This window comes from Malania oleifera, chromosome 11, assembly GCF_029873635.1.
Source record: "Malania oleifera isolate guangnan ecotype guangnan chromosome 11, ASM2987363v1, whole genome shotgun sequence".
Lineage (NCBI taxonomy): Eukaryota > Viridiplantae > Streptophyta > Magnoliopsida > Santalales > Ximeniaceae > Malania > Malania oleifera.
This window is the reverse complement of record NC_080427.1, coordinates 42000044-42020435: the sequence shown is the minus strand read 5'-3', so window position 1 is coordinate 42020435 and position 20392 is coordinate 42000044. Positions and strand designations below refer to the sequence as shown.

At 35.5% G+C, this 20392-nt stretch overlaps 2 protein-coding genes across 7 annotated transcripts; one reads left to right on the top strand and one right to left on the bottom strand.

Annotated features, from left to right (window-relative positions):
• Positions 1 to 2289: 2289 nt before the first annotated feature.
• LOC131168673 (uncharacterized) lies at positions 2290 to 3100 on the top strand. Its single transcript, XM_058128296.1, has one exon. The coding sequence runs from the start codon at positions 2507 to 2509 to the stop codon at positions 2927 to 2929; it is 423 nt and encodes a 140-aa protein (XP_057984279.1). The 5' UTR covers positions 2290 to 2506; the 3' UTR covers positions 2930 to 3100.
• A 2281-nt stretch (positions 3101 to 5381) lies between these two features.
• On the bottom strand, positions 5382 to 19833 carry LOC131168671 (carbon catabolite repressor protein 4 homolog 1). 6 transcript variants are annotated; one of them, XR_009140382.1, is made up of 13 exons: positions 19147 to 19813; positions 11994 to 12747; positions 11384 to 11470; positions 11214 to 11297; positions 11049 to 11135; positions 10872 to 10958; positions 7675 to 7728; positions 7467 to 7558; positions 7232 to 7346; positions 6932 to 7079; positions 6656 to 6817; positions 6103 to 6366; positions 5382 to 6016 (listed from the first exon to the last, which is right to left on the bottom strand). XR_009140382.1 is itself a non-coding variant. In XM_058128291.1 (12 exons), exons 1-11 carry the CDS (start codon positions 19302 to 19304, stop codon positions 6672 to 6674), a joined length of 1812 nt encoding a protein of 603 aa, XP_057984274.1. In that variant the 5' UTR covers positions 19305 to 19833; the 3' UTR covers positions 5382 to 6366; positions 6656 to 6671. The 6 variants fall into 6 exon arrangements, 5 of the variants coding, with proteins under 5 accessions (XP_057984274.1, XP_057984273.1, XP_057984276.1 ...); XM_058128291.1 differs by having other exon boundaries at positions 5382 to 6366; positions 19147 to 19833; XM_058128290.1 differs by lacking the exon at positions 6103 to 6366 and having other exon boundaries at positions 5382 to 5610; positions 19147 to 19833.
• Between the last annotated feature and the right edge of the window lie 559 nt (positions 19834 to 20392).

Genomic DNA, 20392 nt, shown 5'->3' with positions numbered 1-20392 from the left:
TTGAAACGACTTTCCAATCCGCTAAAAACGTAAAGATTCCTCCTCTGACCATGCAGTAACGTCAGATTGTTGAATCAAGCGACAAACAGCGAAAAATTGAAGAGAGAATAAGAGATTTCGCTGGTTCTAGAGAGAGAGAGAGAGAGAGAGAGAGTTTTAGCTTTCTTAGCAACTAAGCAATGAAAGAGTTTAATGTTTAGTTTATATTTTTAAATACTGGGATGTAATATAAACAGATGGATGGAGTTGTTTTTCAGGGTTTATAGATAGACTCTGGTATTTAAATTAAGGTTGTATATTTAATTCCGCTGCATGATTGTGGTGTATGATATCAGAAACAGGTGAATGAAACACGTAACCTTCGGGCCCCACTTGTTGGGTTCAGGGCATTACACGTTACCTCACACTCGGTTAGCCAATGATCCAATCAACCATGAACCGTCAAAAACAACAAGAGAAAATTTTGTGTACAATGACACTCTCAAAAGAGCTGATTAGTACAATTTAAATCAAATATACTTCAATCAAATAACAATATAGAAAAAGGAAGCTCAAGTAATTTATCACCGGGATTCCTTCTTGGATTGAAAATTTCAGTTAGAGCACAAGAACCATAAGTAGTATCACCAAGAACGCAACAAAATTTCGGAAAAAGTTTTTCAACAATCGAGCTTTTGAATGTAAGAATATAAACTGATTTTCTGATTGTTGTTGGTTTTAACTCTTGGAATTAACTTGTATTTATAGAGTTAAAAAGCGTATAAACGTATTTCCCAAGTTACTTTGAGTATTTCCCAAGTTTTCACTTTGTTTGGGGGCCAAGAAATCACTTTTGGAAAGTTTATTCACTGTTAAAATTTGAATTTTACGAAAGTCAGTCGACTGGAATTTCGTGGTCAGTCGCCTGTGCCTTTTAAATCAGTGTATTTTTGAATTCGGTACAGGGTCAATCGACTGAGCTTGATGGGTCAGTCGATTGGGCCTATTCTGTCTACTATTCAGTCAACTGAACAGTCGCTTAATGTGTTGTCAACTTCAACCACCCTTCAATATTTTGATCATAACTTTTTCTATAAAACTCCAAATTAGACGTTTTTGATATCAACAGAAATTTAAGAAAAAATTCCACAACTTTCATGTTGAACACTTTTTAAGATAAGCAATGTTTTATAGATAAAAGTGTTCATCAATGCAGATGTAGAAAAAAGAAGGGAATTTGGAGAATCCTGTTTTTGTGCTTTTCATTCCAAAAATAATTTTAACATTTTTGAAATAACTTTTGACCTTACCAAAAAAAAAATTCAAGTATTTTAAAAGGTATCTAGATCCAAACAATTAACTTAGAGTTTCATGCATCCATATTGAAATCGTTTGAAGTACTTACATGAGACTTCTTAAAAGACTATAACTTTCTAAGCGCTAAGTTTTCATGTATTTGTTTTGCTTTGCTTTCGGTATCTTCACGTATTTACTTTGCTTTCAATATTTTCATGTATTTGCTTTGACTTCCTTCATTGCTCATTGGTTTAAGTACATACTTTGTCAAGTTCTTCTAACTTTAAGTACAAGCTTTCAATAGACTTTTCAAACACTTGACCTTGATCTTTTATCAATACTCTTGAGTCATGAAACTTCATTTAACCAAATATGTTAAGTTCTTTTACTTTGTTATCATCAAAATAAGTGTTTAAGTCTTATGAGACAAACATGTTCATTTTTCAATTCGGCCAAGGAATAGTAGAGAAATTAAAAGAGAGAGAGAGAGAGAGAGAGAGAGAGAGAGAGAGTGAAATTTGCAAGAGGGTTTTCTTGAATTCTCAGGAAGTGACTTCCTATATATATATATATATATATATATTATAATATTTTTATTATTATATTATATTATATTAATATAGTATTACATTATATTATATTATTTAATTAATAATTAATAATTAATTAATTATTTTTAAAATTTTAATTTTTTTAATACTTTCATACATATTATTTTTGAGATCATTACACCCATATCATGCATGTCCATGATTAGCATATACTAACGCTAATCAACATAAATTCATGATGATTACCAACCACGTTATAGTAGTAAGAAGACGAAACAAGTGGATCATACTCTATCTCAATTTCTCTATTGATTTAGTCATTTAGATTTGTATTAAATAAGATAAAATAAAAACTAAATTTAGTGTAAAATATTGATGTAAATTTACTGTCATCGAAAATTATTTATTTTTTCCCTCGTATTTGCAGTAAAAAGCATAAATAAATTATAGGTCATTCCGAAAATATGAAATTGCTCGAGGAATGGGGATAGAGAGGAATCCCAAGTTTGGGAATTTGTGGACCCCATCGACGAACAAAGAATAACGCCAGCCAGCCGTAGGTTGCAATAAAAGATCTTCCGAAGTCCAAGCTTCAAATTCACGATCATTGAAAAAGTGCTTTTGAGTACTGCGCCGCTTGAAGAGATCAGATCAGTGAATAGGGAAGGAGAGGAGAGGAGATGGGGGTAGTGATAATCGACGGATCCACCGTGCGGCAGTTCGTGGAGGACGAGGATAAGTTCACGAAGAGCGTCGACGAGCAGTTCGCCGCCCTCGACCTCAACGGCGACGGCGTGCTGTCGCGCCCCGAGCTTCGAAAGGCCTTCGAATCCCTAAGGCTGATAGAGACTCACTTCGGCGTGGACGTAGCCTCCCCTACCGAGGAGGAGCTGTCCAAGCTCTACAACTCCATTTTCGAAAAGTTCGACTGCGATCACAGCGGGAGCATCGATCTACAAGAGTTCAGGTCCGAGATGAAGAAAATTCTGCTGGCCATCGCTGACGGCCTCGGATCTTTTCCCGTTCAGATGGTTCTCGAGGACGACGATAAGAGCTTTCTCAAACAAGCTGCAGATCTGGAGACTTCTAAGCTTTCTCATTGAATCTACGATTCATTCCTGATTGTATGTCCGTCCATCCATGGCGCCGGAGTCGACGCCCCTTTCCCATGTTGTTGTTGTTGTTTTTTTTTTTTTTTTTTCTCAAAATAAGAAATATAAAGTCTATCGTGTGTTTTGCCACATATAATAAATAAAAAGTTCATGATTTTCTTTTCTTTTTTTGCTTATTTCTTATTTTGGGACGGCCCTTTATTTTCAAAATTTTCTTTTATTTTTATTATATTTATTTCACATAATGTCACTCCTTGCAAATTGAAGATTGAAGAATGATGTTATAATAAATTAAATAAATTTTAAATGAGGATGTATTTTAATCATAAAAGCGGGATAAAATTATATTGTCATTATTGGACACTGTCATTTGCATATTTCATTTGATTCTTATTACTTCAGTGATGATAATCTCAAGATTTTAAAATATAATCTCTCATAAATAATAATAATAATAATAATAATAATAATAATAATAATAAGATATTCATTGGATAAAAGCAGAGAAATATTTTCTAAAATTTTAAAAATATCATAAATCTTTACTTAAATTTATCAAAAAGAAGTACAAATTTTTAGGACGATCCTTTATTTTCAATTTTTTATTTTTATTATATTTAATTCATAAAATATCAAAATTAAAGTATCATGATATAATAAATTAAACAAATTTTAAAAATGATATATTTTAATCATAAAAGCAGGATAAATTAATCAAGATTTTCAAATGTAATCTCTAATAATAATAATAATAATAATAAAAGATATTCACTAAGGTTTGATAAAAACACCAAAAATTCTCAAAAATATCATAAATCTTTTCTAGAATTTGCCAAAAGAGTATAATTTTTTTTTAGAAAATTTTTTCTTTTTAGTAAATCTTGAGAAAAGTTGTGAAAATTTTAAAAATTTTTAAAAGCCAGACAAATTATTATTTTTTTGTCAAATTTCAAGTAAATAGTGAAATATTTTACCCTAATAATTATACATTTGATACATAAAAATACAGTTAAAGTATAATTCCATGTAGCATAATTTACCTAAAATTTTGTAAGTTGCTGAATACACATTTACTCACCTTCATGTCTATAAAACACATGCAAACTTTTCCTTCCTATTTGATAAAGTTAGCATAGATAAGGAATATAGACAAATGTACATATCAGTATTATCTAGTTATCTTCGACGAGAGAGGATGTAACAAAGCAAATAACTTGTAAGATGTTCTTCTAGGATGCAAATATTGAGACTATACATGTATATTTAAAATGTTAATCTCTTCGTATGGCCACAATTGAATTTTATTAGATAAGAGTTTGTTTAGAACAATTAAATTTTTTTAAAAATAAAAATAAACTCTTGACTCTAAACAAATCATGAATTTTGAACGAGGAATTTCCCATAGCACATCATCTTAAATTTATATTTATAACAATAACAAAACCAAACCTTAATCCCACTAAATGAGATCGGCTATATGAATAATTTTCCGTCAATTTATGCGACCATGGACAATTTCTTTTGATAGATTCAAGAATATTAAATCCTTACTATCTCCTACCAAGTTATTTTAAGTCTACTTATATCGCTTCTACTGCCCCCTAGAGCAACTAAGTCACTCTTCCTCACAGGTGCATTATAAGTGTTCATAACATCTCGTCCCCCCTTATCTTCTATAAAAGTTACACCTAACTTACTACAAATATGTTCATTCCTTAATTTATCTTTCAATATTATACCACTCATACATCCAAACATTCTCATTTCAGCAACTTTTACTTTCTGAATATCATGTTTCTTCGCCATATAACATAACTGGTCTTATAATTGTCTTATAAAACTTCTCTTTCAATTTTAAAGATATTCTACAATAACATAGCACACTTGAAGCACTTCTCCATTTTACCCAACCTACTTTAACGCTGCATTAATACAAAAATCTACAAATACTATTTATTTCATCATAATAGATCCAAATTTATATTTATATTAAATTTAATTTCTTCATTCAAAACAAATACAACGTTAAAATAAAAATGGTTACAACCAATAAACAACACTAATTCTAAGATTAAAAATATTCATTAAAATTGCAGTCCAACCCCCAAAATGCCACTGCTTTATTTTTTTCCCTCTTTGCTATTTGTCAATACCTTTCTCTTCCTTCTATCGCATCAATTCCTAGTAATAGCAGTAATAATACTAATATTAATAATAATAATTTTCTAGTTTGAAAAAAGAAAAAAATGGGGTCGTTGAACAATTTTCAAACGCATCATATTCATTTTAATACCACTTATTTTTCCTTCCAAACAAACCACAAAGGGCTGGAGAAACATTTGCTGCTGAGAAAAAATGACTCAGAAAATCATAAATGAATTGAGGTTGTAGGTTAAGGCACTTCTGTATAGTTATTCTATTGGAAAGGGGAGAAAAAGGAAAATAAATGACAATGATCATAATTTTTTTTTCTATGAGACAAACGGTGGCATGATACAAAGCAGATCATATAGCAGCGAAGGGATTTATCTCAGCCAGGAGATTTAAACCCTGGAAAAATAACAAAAGGGTTGCATATGCATATGATCTACACAATTCTTACAATAATTTAACTTCTCATCCCCTTCCCCTCATCAGCCTTTTTATCGACCCCAAACGTCTTCAGGTCTGACCTACAGTGAACAAACATACATCGGCAGGTAAGTGAAAACACTCCCAACATTTGTTGAACAAATCAGAGGAGCGCGCGCCGCACACAATGAGAAGGGGAGATGCTCGGCTCAATTAGGACAAAAAATACAGCTGTTTAACAGGATATTCACTTGCTCAACATTATGGGACTCACTCTATGTCTGTTCTTACTGTGAATTTGGTGTATTGTAATATAGTTGAATTTAAAGTCTCCCTTCTAACTGAGAATTTGAGAAATGGCACAATCAAGACACCATGATTTTTGCATTGGGTGTGGAATTATGTGGGATTTGATGAAGCCCAATAAACAATTACACCATGCTTTGTCCAATTCCACACCAATTTGAAGGCCCTGATTTTATAATCCCAAACACAGCCTAAACAAATCTGAAAATAATTATCACAAGTCAGATCATAAGGTTGTAAAACAGCTGAGTTGATGGGATTAAAATCCAGAGAAACCACAAACCTACTGTTCAAAATGCAAAATAGCATTAGCGCTGCCAGGTGCTAACAAACCAAGCCTGACAGATTTTTGTGAAGAGTCCGAGCATTTATTAGTCCACGAGTCCAATATACAAGTATTCGACACTTGAGATTACTTGAATAACAAAACAGCAACAAAGATTGAGAACATCACCACCAAATGTAAGTCAACTAAAGGCTCAACACAGCTAAATCCTATATTGCAGTGTCAGACTAGAATTCAGCATGGCGAGTTTCAGTAGTAATGATCACTGCAATCAACATTTAAAAAAAAAAATTGCAACCCTCCATCTTTTGTTATGAAACTGAAAAAATAATTAAATAGTAATAAAAATATAGAATTAAAAATTGCCAAAATCATCGATACATGTACTCTGCATAGACACTATACAGTATCAAACTTGTTACAGCATTCATGGTAATCCTGAACAATTGTAGATCATAGTAAAACATTCAACAAACATGGGGAACATGTCAACCAGCCAAAGTATGAACTCAAATCCCAAGAATCAGATAAAAGCAAAGAAATCAGTTGCTTACCAGTTACCATGGAGTGTCAACGTCTTGTTCTAGACTTGCAGCGAAATTCAGCTAATAGTGCTATGTGATCAGAAGACCATTCAGGGGAAGGAAGCGCTGTGTCTTTTCTTAAGCTATCCTCATCCAAAAGCTCCAGTAAGGATTCCACTGTTAGAGAGTCCGCTGCAAACCAAAAGTTGGAATGACCTCGTACAATTTAGATCAGCACCAAAAATTTTTTAAAGCTTCAAAATATAGAAGGAATGAAAAGACTAAACAAATTGTTGCAGAAGTCACCTGTGTAAAATATGTAATCAAGGGTGCCAATAAAATCTCTAGTGCAATTCGTAAATAAAGGCTCATTTGTGGTAGGGTCCATTTTTCTTCTTTGTTGCTCCAAGGAAAGACCAACCCCCATTCTTGCAAAGGATGAGTAAGCACTGACCTGCAACACCAATAGTGTCAGAACAGAAGCCAGGAAATGACCAACTGTATTTTAGCCAGTCCCCTCCTCCTCCCCCTTCCCCACCCCCAAAAGAAAAACAAGCGAAAAATTGGCAAACTGCCAAAGCAATCATAACAAAAAATGTGTTTTACCAACGGCAGCTGATGTGTTAGCTTGCTTGCTGGACGTAAAATTCCAAGTGGGTCTACTGCTAAATCTGGATGCATTTGATCAACTTTCCCCATTGCAAGAAGTGCATGAGGAGCACTGCAATATAATAAACCAGAAACTTCTTGAAATCAACATGGACAACTGGATTAAAATGGAATTGCATGACAACAGGAACTAGGTCAACACAGAAGATTCATATCAGAAGAATTTACTGACCTTCCTGGAACAGCATTGAAATCCCCACACACCAACATTGGAATATCAGCACTGACAGCTATTTTCTCTAATCCTTTTAAAAGTGTGTGAACCTGACATGAGACGCAAGGGCTCACAATTGAATACTTCAATAAATGAAGGAATACGGAGATCCTGATAAATATTAGAAGTAGGAGTGGGGGGGGGGAGAATCAGCAAGATTAAAAACCTGCCAGAGCTTCACATCCTTTAGATCTTGGTGAACATTTACATGCGTGTTTGCCTGCAATTCGAATAACCAGTAAAACAAGATAGGTAAAGATGCCGAGAATAATGACAATAAGACATTGAAAAAAAATAGTCAAAAAAGAGCTGCTCATCTGTCTGTCATTAAACAGGAACCTATATAGTGTATATTCGTCAGATTGGCCATCCTCAGATCTAAAAAGAAGGGATGAAAAATTCTGCAGCACAAAATTATCTCTACAGATGCAACAGAGGTGAACAATGCATTAAGGCTCTGGTCAGTTCTATAGTTGAGCTGCACAGATTTCAGAACAGATGTGGACAATAGCAGTGCTGAATGCTCTATGGCATGCCATGTTTTTTTAGGACTGCATAAGATGTGCTGTGCTGGATGTGTAACAAAGCCCATTTAAGGCTGGCAGCAAAAATAGACATGGGCAAGTGTGTCAAAATACAACACCAAAATTACTTTTAGCAAGCCTGCTCCCGAACAAAAAATAAAAAAAAAGTGAACTACGGATTTCACAAACTAAAACCAAATCAAGGAAGAAATGATGCAACACACTCAAAAGACAGAAAACACAAGAACAAAGAACTTAATGGAGTCTAGCACAATAAATGATGACCCATACCCAAAAAAAAAAACTATCACAAAAAAGAATGTTTGGTGTTCTTGTCAAAAAAATAGAAAATCGGAAAACATAGAGAATAAGGAATAATAAAAACCAGGCTCCCCCTCTCACAGCGAGAGACTAAAGAAAATGAAGATCAGGTAGGCATTTGGCGAGGAATATGAAATCCTCAAATCAGTTATTCTAAGAAAAAATTTTAGAACTATCAAATTCAGTTGTTTTAAATTACAAACCAGTTCCCCTCTCACAGTGAGAGACTGAAGAAAATGAAGATCATCAGGTAGGCATTTGGCAAGGAATATGAAATCCTCAAATCAGATATTCTATGATAAATTTTCAGAACTATCAAATTCAGTTGCTTAAAATTACAAATCAGTTCCCCTATTGAATGCTACACAATTGAGATTCATAATGTTAATGAAGATCAGGTAGGCATTTGGCAAGGAATATGAGAACCTCAAATCAGTTATTCTAAGAAAAATTTTCAGAACTATTTAATTCAGTCGTTTAAATTACAAATCAGTCCCCTTATTGAATGCTGCACAATTGAGTTTCATAATGTTGCAGTTGTGGCTGGATATATCATAGTAGTCAAAAGCGCGCCCCTAAGTACAAGGTGCAGTGGAGCGAAGAGGCTAGCGCCTCAACAGGGTTGAGGCAAGGTGACCTTCAAGAGGCGCAGGCAGGCGCAGTGAGTCGCGCCTCAGATATCTGACCTTTTTAACTTCATTTTTTTTTTAACCTTTTAAGAAAGAAAACATAGCCAGACTCGAACCAGCCCTAGCCAGAGGCTTTGACTCAAAATAGCAGGTCCAGGCTTCACCCAACACGAAACCAGTAGTACAGGCTTCGACTTCACATCTTCACGTCTTCAAACCTTCACCAGCAAGAGAGCCATAGCAGGAGCCCTTCGTCTTTGAGGTTCGAGCCTTTGAACCAGCACAATCTTCGTCCTCAAGGTTTCAAACCAGCACAATCTTCATTCTCAAGCCTTTGAACCAGCACGAAACACCTTCATCTTCAAGCCTTCACAAGAGCCCTTTGTCTTCGAGGTTCAAGCCTTTGAACCAGCACGACCTTCGTCTTCAAGTCTTCGAGCCTTCGCCAGAGCCTTCGAACAAGCGAGAGGCTTTGAGCCATTGAGTCATCATCACCAGTCTTAATGATTTGTCAGGATGCTTCAAACTAGTCAATCTTCTTCTTGTTGTTGTTCTTCTTCTTCTTCTTCTTCTTTTTTAGTATTTTGCTATTGTTTTTGCCTCCTTCTTCAGTTCTTTTTCTTTTTCAGTTCTTCTTCTGCTTCTTCTTCTTTTTTCAGTTCTTCAGTTCCAGCTGCCTCCTGCCGGCTGCTTCTTTTTATAATATTAACTTACATTCTGCCTCTAAGTTAATATTATGCAATGTGTAATTAATTAAGTAGTTTAATGCAAGTTTAAACTTTATAATTAATTTATAACATTTTTTACTGAATTTTGCTGCTGTTTTGTAATTTGTTTGGAAATGCAGGGTACAAACTATACATTTTTCTGAAATATATTAATATATAACATTTTTTACTGAATTTAGCTGCTGTTTTATTGTACTCTTTTCTTTTGAAATTGAAGATGCACTGGCAATTTATTTCATTTCTAATTTGAAGCTTGAAATCTTGCATGCATAATTACTTATGTTGAACTATGTTTATTTCACTTGAACTTAGTACTTGGTTGTCATAATTACTATTGAATATTTTGACATTTTAAATTCTAATATAACTATTGATGTGCTTTTATATCAATTGTCCACCAAATAGGCATTGTACACAATTTTAATAATTGTGCGCCTTGCGCCTCGTCTCCAAGTACCCTTTGCGCCTCGGTGCGCCTTGCGCCTTTGACTACTATGGGATATACATAGTTGGCCTTCAACCTTGACAGCTTAAGCTTTTAGGTAAGGTGATAATCTAACATGTTATCATATGCTTGCCAAGAGTTCTTGGGTTCTAGTCTTATTGCCTGCATTTATCATCTAACTCCATGTAATGGTTTTTTATTATTTGTTTATCTCTCCATGTGCAATCAGGCTACCCGTGCAGGGAGTTGTTAAGACTTGATAAACATTGTTGGCCCACAACTAAGAGCTTAAGCTTCTAGGTAGAGTTGTAATCTAACAAAACTGCACAGCATGAAATAATTGGGCATAACATCATTTATATGAGGTAAATTAGGAAGGATATAAGCAGGGTGATCAGTGAGCCCATCAATCAGCAAGCTTGGGCTTAGCCAAACGCATCATAATAGTTTCATTGCAAAAATAATTTTAATAATATTGAACATAAATAATGTATATTATCATATTGTTGAAACATTATCCCAACCCAATTTTCTGTGAAAACTACACAACTACACGCACAAAAACAGCAGGTTTTGCACAAGGAGAAAAACAGTGGTAGCATAGGCAGCAGCGTAGGTTCTCGGAGATGGAAGATTTTCAGTTATTCTCAATATAAAAAAAGCAGATTTCCTAAATTGTAATACATGCAACACGGGGGGAGCAATTATTTTCTTACCACACAAAGAAGCTGACGTTTCCCAGGATTGTCAGCCCCCTGGTTACTAAATTTTGCCTCCAGAACAGCAATCAGTGCAACATTATCCTGTAGGGAGTAGAAAATCATGTATTCATAATAGGACAATACACAACATGAATCACATGCATGCAATGCAGAACAACATGACGGACACACCTTAACCAATCGACTTAAAGCTGTTTTCTTCTGAGCACTTGGAACCACAGCATCAGTCAAAGATTGTGCAGCCTTATTAAATTCAACCTGCATAGAAGCATACATTCATTTAGCATGTGAAAGTACATCAGAAAGCAATAATCTATGGGCAAAGCACTTCCAAACCTCATATTTTTTGACATGTGAGAACCTATCTCTACGGAAAAATGTTGCACAACCATCAATTGTATGAATATTTCCGCTGAAAACCTGCAAATAATAACAAAGGAAACATAGGTAAACATACAAAGCATTTGAAGGACTACATGGTAAAACATAGGAAAACCATAGAAAACCTCTGCTGTTTTTCTTTTGTAGAGAGCTTGATAACCATGTTTGTCCAATTCAGGAGAGAAAAACTCCTCAAAGTGGTCACTTTGAACCTGACAAGAAGAAGCTATAACCATTGTTAGTTAATGTTAACAGGCATCAACAACCTCATAAGAAACTTTATAAGTTGATCCTGCATGATTTGTCTTGAATTATTCATTTTCTATTGGGCAATCCTTAATTCATGAAGGAGAAAAAAGTAGTGAAACGGGAAATTTTTCATATTATAGAAAGCATGGCTGTTAGTTAGGATAACAAAATTGGCAGATTTCCACTTTGCTTCTTTAGCATGTTTAAACATAAAAACAAAATTTTGAAATGAGATATTTAGAATCTAATAGCCACTTCCATATCAAATGTAAGGAGATACGCTGTAAGTATTAAAAATCTCCCTTGAAATGTCTAATGTTGACTCATAAGTACTGTGGCTGAGGTTCAACATGATGAAAGAGTTTAACAAGGTATCCATCGCATCTAATATTAAAGTTCGATTTCCTAATATTCACTACGTATTTGATCTTACAAATTAACGAAATTTTTAATGTACAAAAACTAATTAAAAAGGTGCAAGTATACCTCTTGAAGGCAGACAATATCAGCCCGGTAACCAACTATTTCCCGCAACAAATTTTGCCGACGATAAGGCCAAGAAAGAGCCCATGAAGGGCAGTAACCATATGATTCACTTGTTGCATACACATCAGACAAAATGTTGTATGAGAGCACAGTAAATGTTCCTGAGGATAAAATACGACCATCTGCATCCAAATGGCCCATCACATCAATTCCACCAACTGATATCAACCGGCGTGGACTTGGGCAGGGAGCTGGAATGACACGAGAAGTCATTAGAGTGTTGACATGTCCTGCAGGTAATTTAGTCTCTGCATCCACTACAACACATTCAAACTTAAGAACATGGCCAATATCATCAGCAGTTGGAGTATATGTTTTAGAGCGTCCAACTTCAAACCAAGTTTCACCGCCACTCCTTTGTGTAACTGCAGCAGGATACATGGGTGTTGAACCATTTGCCAAACTAGGGCTTGATCCTGAACCAGGTAAGCTAGGATTGATACCACCAGACCCTGTACTATTGAAGCGTCCAAATAGCTCTTCCTCCTCATTTCCATTCTCATTTACAGCACTGGTAGCACGGTCATGTAGGACACGATGATGCTGCCACGCATCTGAAAAACACTTAGGAGAACAATGGTAACTTTTGGCAACAGGAATTTTGGCCTTGACACAACCAAGGCACTGCAAAGTAGCTTGCTCAGATGGATGTACACTACAGACAGAACCTTTTCTATCACTTTGTATACGATACCTACAAAATAAAATCAATAATGAATCAGGAATTACAGCCTAATGCATGTTTTAAACAACGCAGATGCTGCATAATAAAGTAAAACATCATAATATAGCTGGAACCCAGCTGAAATTATGAATCAATGTGCAAAAATTAACATCATCAAGTTCATAAGTGACAATGGAAGAAAAAAGAATTAAAACAGCTTCCCTCATTGGACGCAATCCACTGTCCAGAAACACTAACCATATTCTTGGAACATTATAGAGACTAACATTCTACCCAACACACTAGCACTTAGGTCAACTAATTAGATCATTTCCAAGGCAGAAAGTTATGGTATGAATGTACTACACACCTTTTTATGCATGCAAACTACAACAGTAATCCCATGCATTGGTTTCAGACTAGGATCCCAGACTCAACAAAAGTCTCTGCATACATAACCTGGTTCACAATATCTGAATGTGTGCCTTGAACTGGTTTATAGTGACCATGTTTCAATGGAAGAAATAGAGGCATCCAAATGTTTTACACTCCAACCCAGAAATAAAATTAAAATTAAATCACTGATGCCCTAAGAATCTAAAAGGATTCAAGAAAGGAAAAATTATGTCAAGTGAAATTGTCTAATAGGCAGGCTTTCATAGCTCAAAAATTCATCACTGGTGCTTCCCTTCTTCATTTCATTCTAAATTCCAGAATGTTCAACCTGAATCACATGTTTCCTACTTTCCTGTTAACAAGATGATAACCATATTGCAAGCTGTGTTTCTTGTTTCCAGGATGTTTCTGTAAGTAGCTAAGAGATCCAGCAATATCAATTTGATCTAATGATTTTCAAAATTCATTAACTTGCTTGGCTAGATCACAAAATTATCAGGAGCTTCCCTCTTTCAGTTCATTCTGAATCCCAGAATGGTCAACCCAAATCACATGTTTCCTACATTCCTGTGATCAAAACCTTTGTTTATCCTTGCATAAAGATCCCAGCGGGAATAAGGCTAGTAGCCTTTGCTTATATCAAGGTTTCTACTCATTACAATCATGAAAATTTTTTCTTGATTTCAGAGTAGGAAAACGGCTATGAAAAAAGGGTTAAATACAGAGCATGGAAACTCCAGGAAAAGTATTGCTGCATAAGGAACTGCTGCCAAGGGAAAATTACAAGAAATTGAGATGAGAGGAGAAGAAGAATGAGGAGATACAAAGAAGGGGGGGATCACACATGAGTAATGTCACACATCATCAATTCAAATTCATCAAAAACCACCTCTTACATTGCTTTCACATACTATTAATAAGAAATCCTATAATACAAGAAATTATGCATATACATACACATGAAATTACAAAAGAACCCCAAAAATACACAAATATTACAGAAAAACACCCAAATAACATAAGCCTAATCAAGTATCTATATCTATTGGTCTGAAATCCAATAATTCCTCAATTCAATTCTCTTTAAGCCTCCAATGAGGGTCCATCTATTGCTCTGCTTATTGTTCAACATCAAATAAAGCCATGTACAAGGTGGTTTTCGATGAATTTGAACTGATGTGAACAAGTCAATAATTCCCTCCTTGTGTCTCCTCTTCTTCATTGTTTGTTCTTCCTATCTCCTCTTTGTCCCCTAATTATGTATTGGCTGTAATTCCATGATGCTGTCCTGCATCATTTGGTATCAAAGCTCAACCATGATCATACCATTCTTCCATTTTCCCTCCCCCCCCCCCCACCCCTCTCTCTGTCCCCTCTTTTCTTTTTCTCCTCCAGACTCTTCTTCTCTTCTTCTGTCAATCCTCCATTTTCCCCTAGCTCTTCTCCTCTTTTCTTCTTCTTCTCCTATTTCTGGTCTCTATATGCTATTTTTCTGTTTCTCTTTTCTTCCTCCTCCCTCTTCCTTCTTCCCTTCTCCTGATCTTTCTGTTTCCAATTTCTTTGTTCTGTTACTTTTCCTAGTTTCTGTCCTACACTGCTGCAGCCCCTTTTCTTCTCCCTTATTGTTTCTTCTTCTTCTCTTAATTTTTCTTCTATCTTCTTCTTCTTTTCTCTTCTTCAAACTATCCTTCTCCCTTAATTCCTTTCTTCTAACTTTATCTCTTAATTCACTTCTTCTCTCTTTTCTTCCCTGTTTTCCCTCTAATATCTTCTCCCCTCATCTCGAAACCAGTGAGGAATTTAAATCCAAATCCCAGATTTCAGCCACTTCAGTCATCCTCTCTGCTTAGTTTAAAAAAAAAAAAATTTGAAACTTCCAGCCATATGCCCTCAAATTTCAAGCACCATTTTCCAAGAATTTCTAAGCAACTCTACCACTATCATTCAAAACAGAAACTTCCAAAAAGCCTAGCACTAAAATTTCTCCTTCATCTGATAAAAAACATGGCCCCATGCACTACCTGAAAATATCCCAGCCAACACCCTACAAAATCCCTTACTTTTTTCTCTTCACAACACCACCACCACCACCACTGTACTGACCACCCTTCGAATCTAATAGCACCAGAAATTTCATTGCCAGAGGACCCTCACCAGTGGTGCACACAACCCATGCACCAGCATCATGCCCAAGAAAAACAACCAGGCTCTCCAGCAACTTCAAACTCACAGTAAATTGGTTCCAGCCAAGAGATATAAGGTCTTCTCCATGATACTTTGGCTGCAGACATGATAGTTTGCAAGAAAGCAAGATATATGATACGAAAAACTAGAAATTGAACTGCCGGCACACTGTCAAAAGGTTGGAGCCTCAATTATCACAGCCAGCATCACCAATCAGATTTGCTGCATCTTGTGACTTCTCTAAGTGATTGATTCTCCAACATTTCAAAATTTGAAGTCGAAATTTTTTTTTTTCCAAATGGGGAGATTTGATTCAGGAAAATAAGCAGGGCAATGGAATCAGGATGATTAAAGAGTATTGGATTGAAAAATTATTGGATTTCATCCCAGCAGATTGAGGATAATTAATTAAGCCTACGTCATTCTTTTGGAATATTTGTTTATTTTAGAGTCTTTTGTAATTTCAGGCATCTTTAGGGGCATATGTGTAATTTCTTGTATTGCAGGCTTTCTTACAATTAGTGTGTGAAAGCCATGTAAGAGGTGGTTTTTGATGAATTAGATCTGAAGTAAATATCTGATTTCCCTCCTCGTATCTCCTTCCTTCTCTTCTTTTTTCTTCTTCCCTCTCCTCTCCTCATCTCTGCTAAATTATGCGTTGCTTGTTATTCCATGATGCTGTCTTGCATCGAGTAGGAATGGATAAATATTGCGACTAAAGCAAGCTTACATAATAATTTTTAAAAAAAAATCATGGACTTGTCCAAGTTGTCAGATGTGTACAAAAACCATCAAGACGTGAAATACATATGCAGCACAGATATGTTGTCCTCACAATGGCACAGTTATAACTCAAGATAATGGATATGCAGTTAAATGCATACCCAATATGGAAGGCAAACTGGCGTAGTTCACATAATATTCTACATGCGTTGAAGGTAAAAGGTATGAATTTAAATATTACTGCAATTAATTACTGAATTAAATGTAAAAAATATATTAGTAATTAGCTATTTGCCTCACAAAGGTTCAGATATCAAGTGCCGGAGAGAGATTTTTATTTTTACCTTTTTTAATCTCAAATGCCCGGAGGGGAAGACATGACCCAATAGTGAGGGTGCTACACTCAAACCTGCACATCACATATTCAAGTCATGGAATCAGACTCTGAGCCTCTCTCCAAACATGAAGGCGAGTGTTCCCTCCTTGGACCATTGATATGGGGTGGGAGCCTTGTGCACTTGGTGCTGTTCTAAGCCAGTCCTACAGTCGTTTAAATTATGATGCAATCCTACTTCGCTGAAATAAGCCAGATCCTATAGAGCCACAAGTTCGCACAGAATTGGTATGACTTGTGGGATTGCAGTGGGATCGTGATAGGATCTTAGGATCCTACCAGATATATATATATATATATATATATATATATATATTTCACTCTTTTTCTGAGTTGCTTGAACCATAGAATTAAAAGAGTTTCTAGTATACAGCTTGTACAAGTAATAGGCAATCTAGAATGCAAATTAGAGCTTAAATGATGACTAAACATGGAGAAGCTAGCCTGATAGCTTAAATTTTGATATTTGTTTGCCAAATCCTCCTTTTAGTTTTGGGTTTTCTTGCTATATAGCAGTGTCTTGACTGATTTTTGTTTGACATTACGTTATTCTTTATTTTTTAAAAGTAATTACTCCATTATAAGTTGTTTAAAATGCAGAAATTTAACCTTAATCTCTTTTCCCTACAAGAATCCCACTGTTTGGGTGGACTTAGTCATGATTTTCTTAGTTTGAAACAGTTTCTTCGTTTATACCATTGAAAATAACATATAGATGCAGTTTGATGCTAGCTTTATACAGCTGGTGGAATCTCACAATCCTCAATTCAATCATGCTATCCCCAGAGAACCCATGCAGGACCCCAATTTTTACAGCCTTGGCCTACTCTCACCAAGTGGACTTAAGGCTTGGCTATAGTTATATTTTATTCCTTGAATGGAGCAGTATGCTCCACTCACCATCTGAACTTAAAAATTACTTTTCAAACTTTATTAAAATTCTCAATTAAGATTTGTGGATTTCTTTTATTGGGGGATAATAGAAATTTCTAGATTCTTAATCAAGCCCCAATGTTACTTCACTTTCCTAAATAGAAAATTATCCTGGAAAAGTGCTGGGATACTTTCCATATTTTCCAACGAAGGCGAGTCATTGCAGCAATTATATCTATACAGTATAGTTGCTTCTTATCAAGCAATTAAACATGGTAAAAACAACAGCAAAAAGATCTCCAAAGTTCTTCAAAAATGCCTAAGTGACCTGCATGGTTTTTTTTTTTGTTTTTTTTTTTTTTTTTGAGGAGGAGAGTGTTATTCTCATTCTTGAGCTTTTTGGGATCTTATGGTGTCAAAGTGTTTCGATGGGCAGAAGAGTACAGGACACATCACTCTAATTCAAGCTTGTCTTTTTACTATTCCTTTATTTTATTTGTTTTTTGCTTAGAATTCCTGTTGGGTTACAATAAACCTCAACTTTTGTTCAGGGGTAGGAAAGTGGAGCAATATTTTGGTTAGATGGAAGGTTATGCGTAGGGATCAGGAGAAAGGGGTTTGGGGCTCGGCAATTTAAAACACAACTCTATCAGGCAAATGGTCTTAACAATTCTTCGATTACATATTTTTTATTCTAATCCCACAATTCGTTGTGTGAGCAGATTCATTGATGAAAATAAAAAAGGAATTCAGATTTTCAAATCACAACAACAGTGTGACAGAATATCAAGAAAGAGCCCAACCAAAAAAACATAATTTATATTCCCTTTGTACAGCATATAAATATCTTCACAAACTCTCACATAAACCTCAAAACTCACAAACTCCGTCAAGACCAACCACACCTTACTGGTAAACAGTATGAGTAGTGTCCAAAAGCTCAAGTAATTTGCAGTAGAGAGGGGCAGTAAGACCCTGGACAGCTGTAATTTCAACCAACCAGAATAGATATACTTCATACAAGCACAAGTTCAACAGTAACTATGAAATTTAATATTTACAAATATTGCACCAACCAGATGCATAAAAAAAGTGTAAAGACTTGGAGAAAATCACTTACCCAAACAAGCATAAAGCATCCAAAGTAAATTACAGCCGGAAACATAACTTCAGCACCCCAAAATACTCATCCTAACCTATAGACAGCACATGTAGTTCACAGACTTTACATCAACAACAACCTTGTATTGTATGCATCCCAAACCATCCAAAACAAAACTAAAGGTCATTACTCTTCCTTTTAGTAAAATTTAGTCAAATTCCACTGTTAACCATAATAATTTGGAACTTAAAGAAACTCGAAAGGCAAAAAGTGGAAAAAAGATGTAAACCAACAATATATTACCTGTACTGCCACATAACCCATAAAATTCGCATTTCCATACTGACTAACATTACAAAAGAAAAGCAATTACCTCAAATATTTAATAAAATTCTATATATTTAAACAATTCCGCCAAATCACCCACTGCAAACCCAAATATAACAGGGCAAATGCATAAAAGCTTGAAGAAACCAGATACAGAAAAGCAAGAACACGGATGAAAATAAGATTTTCAATTATGCAATAAAACCCATATCTTTAAAGAAATCACAATCACCCAAAACAAGCCAAAACATAACCATATACAGCGTAATTTCCTAAAGAAACCAAATATAGAAAGGCAAAAACAAAGACGAATACCAAATCCTCAAATATGCAATAGAGCCTACGTGTCTGAAGAAACCAAATTACTTCAAAACAACACTAAGCATAGTAGAGCAAAAGTAGTAGCTAGAGATGGCTTTATACTACTCACCACTTGTATCTCAGGAAGTGGCCGTCGAGAGGGCTCGACTCAGGGACATCGTCGGTGGTAACGGATTTGTCAGGGCGGCGCAACAGCACGTAGGGCGTGAGCTCGCAGCCTACAATCGGAATGTCGGACGGAAGGTGCACGCGCAGCACGCTCAGCATGCTTCCCGCTCTCGCACTTCCACAACCTCGTGAAACCCTAATGATCCAATAACAGCGACGGCTCTCGCAGCTTCTAACAATACCAATAGGGGGCGGACGCCTGGCGGATCCGCCATTTACTTGCCCTCGAACCCAGCCAGCCTTGACGAATCAAATGTAAACCCTAAAATATTCAAATCGAAATCGATCGACAAAACCCACCCCCTGAAAAGATCTCAGAGAAAGCGCGAAAAGCGCGGAGGTTTGGATTGAGAAAACAACAAGAACCAGCCAAGTAATCGCAACGGATCGATCTGCGCTGGGAAGGATCGGAATCCGGATACAAAGAGAGAACCGAGAGAGAGGGATGGAGGGGGAGAGAAAGAGAGGGAATATGAAGAAGAAATGAAGAATATAAAGATCGATTGGTGCGTTTAGGGTTTTACAGAGGAAGTGAGAGAGTCTAATATCTATATCGTGTTGGTCGTCTCTCCATTCTACTCGGAAGAAATTGCAATATAGTAGCCCTCTCTCTCTCTCTCTCTCTCTCTCTCTCTCTCTATATATATATATATATATAATCTTTCTCTCTCTCCCCCTAATCTCGTTTCCTCCAATTATTGGCTAATTGAAAGGAAAAAAGAAAATTAATGCACTGCAGATAATTAAAATGGAAATTTGGAAATTATTATAACCTGATCTATAATTTCTTCCATTTAACAATAATTTCTCCAATTAAATGGATGGTGCCTATTTACATAAATACCTCATCAATCCCCACATATCAATAAATAGAGTCAGATTAGCGTATCTTGAGTTGACAGATCTATTTGCATAAATACCTCACCGATCCCTGCTTATTAATAAATAGAATTAGATGAGCATGTCTTGAGTTGGTACAGAAATGGGATCATCAATAGCTGAAAACAAGATTTATATAAGAAAACATAAGTGAACCTCTACCTAAATCTCTAAACATAAAGACGCATGAACAATCATTTGATCTCTTCAAAACTTATAATGATTCTAAACAAATAACACATCCTCATACTAAAATTGGTAGAATGCTTGTTTGCTGCGAATCTACGCAACGTACTCTATTCATTAAT

What these genes read in the sequence shown, in the direction of transcription:
- LOC131168673 (XM_058128296.1), top strand. Translation starts at nt 2,507, where the DNA reads ATGGGGGTAGTGATAATCGACGGATCCACCGTGCGGCAGTTCGTGGAG.
- LOC131168671 (XM_058128291.1), bottom strand. Translation starts at nt 19,304, where the DNA reads ATGCTGAGCGTGCTGCGCGTGCACCTTCCGTCCGACATTCCGATTGTA. An exon ending in ACAAAAGAAAAACAGCAGAG is followed by an intron (nt 11,298 to 11,383) that starts GTTTTCTATGGT and finishes TATTATTTGCAG; the next exon opens with GTTTTCAGCGGAAATATTCA. An exon ending in AACGTCAGCTTCTTTGTGTG is followed by an intron (nt 7,729 to 10,871) that starts GTAAGAAAATAA and finishes TTCGAATTGCAG; the next exon opens with GCAAACACGCATGTAAATGT.